The sequence below is a fragment of the Vicia villosa genome, linkage group LG3 (assembly GCF_029867415.1).
Source record: "Vicia villosa cultivar HV-30 ecotype Madison, WI linkage group LG3, Vvil1.0, whole genome shotgun sequence".
In the NCBI taxonomy this organism is placed as follows: domain Eukaryota; kingdom Viridiplantae; phylum Streptophyta; class Magnoliopsida; order Fabales; family Fabaceae; genus Vicia; species Vicia villosa.
The window spans coordinates 144,083,195-144,093,295 of record NC_081182.1 but is presented as its reverse complement, the minus strand read 5'-3'; the positions used below and the strand labels follow the sequence as shown (position 1 = coordinate 144,093,295).

General features: G+C 32.1%; 1 protein-coding gene across 1 annotated transcript; it reads left to right on the top strand.

Annotated features, from left to right (window-relative positions):
- Window positions 1-2,908: 2,908 nt before the first annotated feature.
- On the top strand, window positions 2,909-4,172 carry LOC131656759 (callose synthase 7-like). The gene is made up of 5 exons (XM_058926380.1): window positions 2,909-3,065; window positions 3,144-3,244; window positions 3,320-3,432; window positions 3,524-3,611; window positions 3,707-4,172. The coding sequence occupies exons 1-5, from the start codon at window positions 2,939-2,941 to the stop codon at window positions 3,920-3,922; spliced, it is 645 nt and encodes a 214-aa protein (XP_058782363.1). The 5' UTR covers window positions 2,909-2,938; the 3' UTR covers window positions 3,923-4,172.
- The last annotated feature ends 5,929 nt before the right edge of the window (window positions 4,173-10,101 follow it).

The following is a 10,101-nucleotide window of genomic DNA, read 5'->3' as shown; positions in this document are numbered from 1 at the left end:
ACAGTAGAATAAAAAATAAGAAGATGAATAATAAAGAACATAAGATATGAGATACTAAAGAAGAATATGCGAGATGTACATAGAAAAGAAGATAAGTAGAAGGCACGATACCGATAAGAGAGATTTGAGAAAACTTAAATTGAAACATTAAGTGCGATGAAGAGAAAATTATTTGTAATCTGAATGCTAAGGCATAATAGATTGGATTTTGGGTTATATGTGAGATAAATGAAGTTTGAGTTGTAACATAATGCAGTTTAGTTCGGTTTGTAAAATACAAATCGCAAACCGAACTGAACCGTGCGATTTTGTTATATAATGACCCAAACAAATTCGAACCAAATGCGGTTTTTTGCGGTTTCAGTTTGGTTTTGTTTGAGGTTTTCTATTGGGCCGGTTTGGTTTTGAACACCCCTACATATCTTAAGTTTCAATTGGCATGTAATTTTTCTTTTCAGGGTAATTTCCTCGGTCTTTTGTAATCATGGTTGAGAACATGGGTTCTCTATTTCAATATATTATAGAAAAAAAAGAGCAAGTTTTTTTTTCAAAATTTACACCCACTTTTAATATAACGGGAGTAATAGAGTTTGATGACAAATACTTTTTCAATTTTACATCCGTTTTTTAAAAATAGGGCGTCTATTATTATGTGCAAAACTTAAAATGATATTTTATTTACAAAATTATCATTGTATTTGTTATTTACATTCGTTTTTAAGTATAACGGGAGTAAATCCTCAAATTATATTCTTCATTTGATATAAGTGAAAGAACATAGTCATTTGAGTTTGGATAAGGTACATGACAACTTAGGAATGAATGAGTTGTTTAACAATATTAATAAAATTATTTTTAATTTGGCCATGAAAAAAACAAAACAAAAACAAGAATAATACTGATCAAACCCATTTTTTTTTTATGAAAAGTCAAATTTTATTTTCTTTTAAGTTATCACTTTTTCCAGATCATGTGTTTTAATTCAGAGAAATAAATTGTTTATATACTCTATTATTATATATTAAAATTAATTTAATTTTCATTTTCATCGTCTATGTTTTCATCAGCTTGAGCTTTGTCCTAATTTGGTTAGATTGATGACCCATCATTAATCATTCATTTTTTAATGAATATTTATTACACCACCAATCTTATCTTCATTTGTTGTGTTAATAAAAATCACAATTACATTACATTAATGTTGCAAGAGAACATTTTAATATGCTCTATACTGAAAAATTATAAATTTTGTAAATATGTTAATCACTTTGGATTTTATCAAACATCTTGATAGATCCAAAACAATTATAATATTTAAAAAATTTATAAATCATCACTTTAGAGCGCCATCTCTTACGACGTTAATGTAATTGTTGGTTTTAGTAACACAATAAATGAATATAAGATTAAATATATAATAAGTAACAAATAGAAATAAAAGAATTGTTGATGGACAAATATTCTAGCCAAGTTGGGCTAAAGCCCACGGCAGGGACAAAAAAATCATAGGGGAAGTATGTATGTGAATGTATATTAGCTAATATATCTTTACAATCGTTATACAATCTCCTCATTTTATGTGAATGTACATGTCTCTGTCAAGGGGAAGCATCATTCCATGCTGCAGTGACATTTAAGATGCTGCAGTGATTGAGAAGAGAGTCTGGATGTTGAAGCAGTGAGTGAAGATCATATCAAAGAGGAAACATTCTAGAGAGAGAGGTTTGTGGAGTGATTTGGATGGAGAAAGAAAGTTATTATATAAAAAACAAGAAGCTAATTTGGTCAAAATCAAATCGAGAGTTTTGTGAGTGTGATTTGTTTTCTGCGCCCGAATATGCCGTTTTGAACATTTGACTTTGATGCAGATTTATGTTCAAGGGAGAAATTTTCTACAATCCGTAGAAATATTTTACATAAAATTTTTCTTTATTTTTTTTGTTGTTAGTTTTTTCAAGATAAAAGATAAATGATGTTTTCTTTTATTTAAAATGAAGTCTATAATATTATAAGTTTATAAAAAGTTTCTAAAAAATATTATTGTAAACATTTCTTTTTTCTATAATACTTTGAATGATAAAATTTTAAAAATATTAAACACAAGAACTATTTTATTAAAATTCTGATTAAAAAATTGTTAAATCTTTTTTTCTATAAATTTATCATTTTTATTATTGTAAGAAGTGTCTTGAATGATTTTGAGTGAATGTGAGTTGAGAGGTTTTGGGAGATGAGAGTTTGAGAGTATTATGAGAAGTGAAAAAAGAGAAAGGGTTCTGGCACCCTTTTGATTAAACAACGTCTAGAGATGCATCTCCGTAAATAGGAAGTATAAAATCTAGACGTCGAAAGTGTACAAAGATGCATCTCTGTAATTTTTTTATTATAACCTAAAGCCTGAATCGCAACATTAAATCTAAAACGTTGTGTTTTGGATGTGTCGGGAGATATATCTTTTTTTGATACGATGACTTTAGCAAATCTCTTTTAAGAATAGCAATAATGAGAGCAAGTTATAATATGAATAACCCATAAATCAATAATTAATGAGAGAAAATTAATAAACCATAAACCAAATATTTTTTAATACATAAGAAAAGACTAAAGTGATAGCAACTTCACATTCACATTCCTTTGCATGTAAGGTTCATCCCCAATTCGGTAATTCCATTTTCAATTCAAAAAGACAAAACTTTTCTCAAAAAAGTTAACCCAAAAAAGCAATGTGATGTGTGAGTGTATGCCTTAACTCCTTTATTTTTTTTGAAAAATCTAATTTGAGGAAACTTAGTAGAGAAAATGAAATCAACATGCAGAGATTGCATTGTCATATCTCATTCATCTTTTTCACTTTCCACGTGCTTTCCTTTGCATGTAAGTTTCATCCCCAATTCTCAAAATATAAACTTTCATTGATTTTGGTGTTTGTGGTAGAAACATGGGTAGCACCAGTGAAGAGAATATTATGGATGGTGAGATTGTTCCTTCTTCACTTGCCGTTGTCGTGCCTATTCTTAGAGCTGCCATTGATATTGAAGTGGAGAATCCTAGAGTTGCCTATCTTTGTGAGTTGTTTTTCCATTGGCTGCTGCTGTTGTTGTTTTTGCTTAATCAATAACTTTTCTTTGCTTAACTAATTACAGGTCGCTGGTATGCAGTTGAGAAGGCTCATACAATTGATCCAACATCAAGTGGCCATGGCGTCCGACAATTCAAGACTAATCTGCTGCGCAAGCTCGAAAGGGTACACAGCCTAATTTTAATTTCTCGCAATTCTTTCATATTTTGAAAGTGGTTTGATTAACATTCATGGTTGTAGGAAGAGGAGATAACACAGAAACATACTAACAGAACTGATGTCCGAGAGCTACTGAGTTACTACCAAACTTTCTACGAGACTAGAATCAGGGATGGTGAATTTACTAAAGAACCGTAAGGCTTGATTTTTCTTAAACTTGCTCTTGGAGGTTGTGTGATTTTACAATGTCTTATTCTTCTTCTTCTTCTGATGTTTCTCTTGAAGGGAGGAGATGGTTACGAATGTTCAGATTGCTACTGTCTTGTATGAAGTACTGAAGACTATTCTAGCTCATCGAACTATCGATGAGAAGGTTTGTTTTTCTTTGATCATATTATTATCACTTAAATTTTTCAATTCTACTTTTTTCGCTTAGTCGTAAGAGTTTATGACCTCATTTATTTTCAGACAAAAAAATATGCTGCGGATGTTGAGAATAAGAAGGGACAGTATGAGCATTATATATGCAGCTCCTCTTGTTCAGATGATAAACTTAGAGGTCCAGGAAGCTACCAAAGCGATGATGTAGTACCAGATGAGAGTCCTCTTGTGGCATGCATTAGTGAACCATCTGAGGAAAAGATTGATAATGCTTTGAAGGAACTATCTAAATCTCAAGGGTGATGATTGGATGATGTGTAATTTTCTTATACTTTGCTTGATTACATTTTGCAAAAAGAAACTAAATTTGTACTATGCATATTACTTTTCATAACATGAAGCACAGAATCTGATAAAGTTATATACTTAGTTTTATTGTGATAAAATGCTTTTGGTTATTAGGATAATCATAACCAAGTTCAAGTTGTATAAACTGCTAAATGCTTTTTTGAGGTTTAGTATGATTAAAGAATCTCTGATGAGATTGGAAGCATATGAATTTTTAAGGGGCAAATTAATAATAAAAAGATTATCAGTCACGCAGATTTCTTTAACAGAAAATTATAATAATGGCAAAGTTAAGTTTGTCAGAATTTGAAGTTTAACCATCTTATTAATTGGTGTTTAAAGTTTTATTTATTTTTGAATTAATCATTTTACTATATATATTTAAATTTTATTCAACATTTTATTTCATATTTTCTTAAACTTTTACAAAAATTAGTGGGAAATACGTGCGTCCGCACGGGTTCTGGTGTAACTGTTTTATGTCACCAATTTATTATGAGAATTTAAACAAATTAAAAAAATCAAAACATTATTGAAAAAAAGAAAACCAAATAAACTCCAAGATAATTATATAAGTTTTTAAAAACTTCTATCGTTAAGAAAAACTATTAAACACATAATTTGTAAAAAATAAAATTGCGAAAAATAAAAAATATGTTTTTTTTTAGAATTGATAGAGTTGTAATAATAAACAAATTTATAAAATTTAATAAATGAGATAAATAAATATCCATAATCAAAACTGATTGGTTATCGATAGAAACATAATTTTACTCATAAGTCTAAAAGGATAATTGTACTCATAAGTCTAAAAACAGAATGATATAAAAGAATTAAGTGTAATGTTTTATTTATTAAAATTTAGATTATGGTTTAAAATATAAAAAAAAAAAAAAAAATCAGTAGTCTAACTCATAAGTTTTACTTTTATTTTTTTAATTGTACACAAAATGTAATAACCTGTGTGTTCACACGGATGTTGGTATGATTACTCGTGCATTCACAGTTTCACACGGTGCTAGTGTGTTATCCGTACGTGCGTTCACATGGATTTTGATATGATTACCCATACATTCATACGGTACTGATGTGTTACCCGTGCGTCCACACGGATACTGTTGTGATACGCAAATTTTTGTTTTCAAAACATAATAAAAGTGTAAATTAAAAAAAAAACAAAATAGTTTTATTAATATAGTTTTTTAAAGATATATATTTTAAAAAATTATTTTGTCAAAACTGTGTTACATCAATAATATGAATTTTAATTTTCTATATATTGTCTTTCAAAATATTGTATTTTTAATAATTAAAAAATTCAAAAAAAAAATATTAGAAACATAAATAATTTATAAACAACTCATTTTTCTCGTATGTAGCGCGCTCGCACATATATATATATATATATATATATATATATATATATATATATATATATATATATATATATATATATATATATATATATATATATATATATATATATATATATATATATATATATATATATATATATATATATATATATATATATATATATATATATATATATATATATATATATATATATTTGTAATTATACAAAAAATATAATAATCTTTAGGTTCGCACTGGTATGATTATCCGTGCATTCACACGGTACAAGTGTGTTATGTAACACCCGTATATTTTAATTTTTAATTTAAATGGAAATTTAATTTATAATTAGAATTATTGGTGGTTGGTGGGATTTAATTGGAAGAAGATGGTTTATAGTGTTGGGCCAAGTGTGGTATTAGTAAAGAGGGGGTGCTATGTTAGTAAAGCCCTTTACTAATTAAAATGTTATTTTTCATAAATATAAGGAAAATTGGGAGAAAGGAAAAAGGAACGTGAAAAGCAGAGCAGAGGAGATGAGGGATTGGAAAGCTGGTACGTGAAGAGGAGCAACGGAGGGAGAGACCAATCAAGAATCTTTGGCTAAGGTAAGCGGGGACTCTCCGGTTATCATCTATTATCGTGTTCTTGGATAATAATATTGATTAGGGATGTTGTTGAGTCAATTGGATTGTATGTCGGGTTTAGGGAGGTTATGAATTGATGAAAATTGCATGGATTATTGATTGATTATGTGTTGTTTGGATGTGTGATGATGAATAATGATGCAATTGATGATTAACTGCCTGTATATGACGTTTAGAGTCAGTTTTGGACTCAGATTGAGTCAGATCGCAGGATCTGACGCAGACCCGAAAATCTGTGAAATCGCCAGTTCGCGCCGCGTCCCCGGGTTGGCGCCGCAAAGGCGTACTTGTTTTCTCGTATCGCACCGTGTGCATAGGTTGGCGCCGCGAACGCGTTTGTGTGGTTCAGGTCGCGCCGCGAGTCTTGGTTGCGCCGCGTGCTGTAGCGATAGTTGTTTTCTTGAAAAGTTAAATGATGTGTAACTTTCGAACCGTAGGTCTGTTTTTAGTGCCGTTTCGAGCACGATGAATCTCATGAGATAGCCTATGTTTTAAATGATGGAATGAGGTGTGAATCCAATTATTTTTAAATATGATTTTATTTCTTGGTGAATGATGTATTGTACATATATGTGATGAGATGTGTTAAATACATGCTACGTTGAAATATTAATCATGTGACGATTTGTTTAATTGGATGATATATTGTTGACATATATGATGAAATGTGACAATATAAGATGTTGTTTTGAAAAACATTATGATGTGATGATTTGTTGAGAGTTGTATGATGATGACTGATTTGTTTTGGAATGATGTGGATACATGTGTGTTCTTATTATTGATGATGATGATTGATGTGGACACATGTATGTTCTTTAATGATGATGATGATAATGATTGATTGTATTTGAATGATGCTTAGGTATATAAACATACTTTGATGATGATGATGATGATGATGATGATGATGATGAAATGGGTATTTGATGATGTTACTCATTAGACTTGACGATGGTATAAGTATGTTGCATATGTTGCATTCATTCATATTCATTGATGATACTGTATCCATAAGGGTGTGTTGGATCAGTAAAGGGCATGATTCCCATTGTGTGGAATCTGTGCTAGCAGGGCCGTATCTGGATGATGTTGGATCGGTCATGGGTTATTCCCATTGGATGATGTTGGTACCACATGCATAGTGTCAGTTCATACATATGCATACTTTTATAACATGATTGGAAGTATTCCAGTGTTATAAATATTGATGACGTGTTGGTTGTGTGTTTTTGTTGAATTAATGCTGAGTATGATTGTCTGTTTGAAAGACGTGTTTTGTTGACGTTTGTGTAAATGATGGATGTTCCTGATAATCTGAATATGATGAAATTGGGTGAATAATATAACTATGATGTGTTGTTATTGAGATGCAATAACATTTGTTAACTGTGATGAGACTCACCCTTACTGTTGACATTTTCAGATTGAGGATAGCTGCTTTCGACTTGGTGAGGATTAGCTCATAAGTCGGTTTAGTTGTTGTGTCGGTGTCATGCTCTGATAGATGTAACACTGGGAACGCGATGTTTTGAGTTTCGATTATAACTCTATTGTTTATTTTATTTGAAGTCTGATACATTAACGATGTAATGTTGACTTGATGATTTGATTCCGCTGTGTATACATGATTTTTATCTAATGAGTTATAATTTAGATGTTTCAGTGAATGCATGACATATGCCGAACGTGTGTTTTCTTTTATTTTTGAATTGTGACACCTTTTGCATGTCTACTCTGATTTAATTTTGTTAATTGCCGTGGGGTATTAGAGGGGTGTTACAATAGTGGTATCAGAGCAGGTCGGTCCATCCGGCCAATTGTTGAGTCAGTTGAGTTGCGCGACAGTTGTATATTGTCGGCATTTTATTCCTTGGTACGCGATATGTGAGTGAATCACTATCGGTACTTGGTTGTTTGTTGCAGGTGTTGGATTGAAACAAGTGGGGGAGAAGCTTCGCTTCTCGGTTATGTTTCAGTTGTAAGAAGATTGATTCAGTAGGCTGATGTTGGCAACAGTGCGAGCGTTGTTGGAGTTTGTTGTTTCCCGAATTGAAGGTGACTTGGAATTAAGACTTCACTGGGAATTGAGTTGGAACATCTTGAGGGAAGATGATTAGAGGTAATTGACAGTTATTGTAAGAGAAGGAAATTGGAAGTTGTGATGTATCAGCTCTACTGGTGTACTGCGAAGATGTCAGTTGAGTAGCCTTACGTCTCGTAAGAGGTTCAGCTGCAAGTTGCAAAGAGGATTGCGGTCGTAATGTTTTAGAAATCGCACTTCGGCGATGGGATGTGTTGCTCAAGTCATAAGAATGTTTGGAAGTGAAGAGATATGATAAGGGGCTGTTTGGAACGTGATAGAGTTGAAGAGAATGAGTTTTGGAGTGAGATTTTCGTAAGAAAAACGCAGGAAAATTGCTGAATAGCTGCAGAACTTCGAAAATTCATAACTAGAGTTCTGGACATCCGATTTGAGTTCCGTTTGAAGCGTTGGAAAGCTAACGAGATGAACTTTGTTATAAAAATAGTTGCAGCAGCTGTAACATATTTAATTGTGACAGGATGACGTTGGAAAGAGGTGGAGTTACGGTTACTCTTGTACTTATAACTAGACTTGTTTATTGGTACTGCACGGGATGTCAGTGTCAGTGTTGAATGGATCGAAGGAATAATTAGAAGGTATGTTGAGGAGTAATTTTAAGAATTGAATTTACCAATTGAGGAGTTTTGGATATATCGTATAGAGTGTCGCTGCATGATATCAATGTTGCATTTTTCGGGCAGTGATTGGAAAATTCATATCATGAGTTCCGAGTGTCGGATTAATGTGCCGTTTGAACCTACGAAGAGGAGAGATCATGTTATACCTTATGGGAGGGTTATAAATACAGTAGGTTGATCCTTGGAGAAAATAGTCTGAAGTCGGTTAAGGAAGCGTGAAACTTGTCGAATAAGAATGCCTACTACCGCGATTGTTTGAAACAAAAATCGAGTAGAATATGTTGTCGATGAATAAGTTGACGAGATGTTCGGTGATAAAGATGAATTGAGTACCGATGGATTTTAATGAGAAGTGAATTAATAGTAAAGATGGAATAAACTTTAGAACTCTTGGAATCGTATTTGTGGTGGCAAAGTAACGATAAGTATAAAAGAAGAATTTTAGAGGATTTCTGACACCTATTGAATGTGAGGAAGACTTTGTTGAGATGTCGAGTGGGATGATATTTGGGCACGAAAGATGTCATGGAATTTGGATTAAAACCACGAGTTATGAATGTTGTCTTGGTCGTGCAGGTTAATTGTATGGCTCAAGATTCGAAGTGTTTAGTGATCATAAGAGTTGAAGTACCTCTTTAATCAGAAAGGGCTTAATATGAGGCAGTAGAGATGATTAGAGTATATTTTTTTTTAGGATTAAGATTTTGGTTTGAATTACCATCCTAATGAGGAAAATGTTGTGCTATTGTGTTGCGTAAGAAGTCTTTAAAATGTCGGTGCTAATGATGAATGAGTTGGATTTAATTAGACAATTTAGAGACTTGAGTTGGTATGTGAAGGTGATCCTAATAGTGATAGTTTGGGTATGCTAAGGCTGACTAGTGGTATTCTTGACGAGATTAGAGAAGGTCAGAAAGATGATGTTGAGTTGATCGATAGGTTGACTTTGAATTACCAAAGTAAAGGCGGTGAATTCATAATAGACGAGAACGGTGTAATGAGGTTGAGTGATTGGATTTGTGTAACTGATGTTTTGAGCTTCAGAAGGATATTCTAGAAGGACACCGTAGTGAATTATTGGACTATGACGATGTTAATGAGTTTGGGTGCAAACTCGGAAAGGGACACTATTATGTAGTAACGACGGTTTATGCTTAAATATGATTTTCAACTAATATTGACAAATTTAGGACTTGATCACCCTAAATCTCTTGTTGGTAGTAGATGGAATCATATAGAAGAGATAAGCTTGTTTTGTTACCTTAATGGTTTAAGATGTGATGAATACTAAGCCGTGAGAATAATCACTCACTATGTTGTGTGAACTTATGAAGAAGTGAATATGAAAGAGTGCAACATGGTGGATGATGACTTAAGACGGGTAATCAGAGTCGCGAAGCGAAAGTG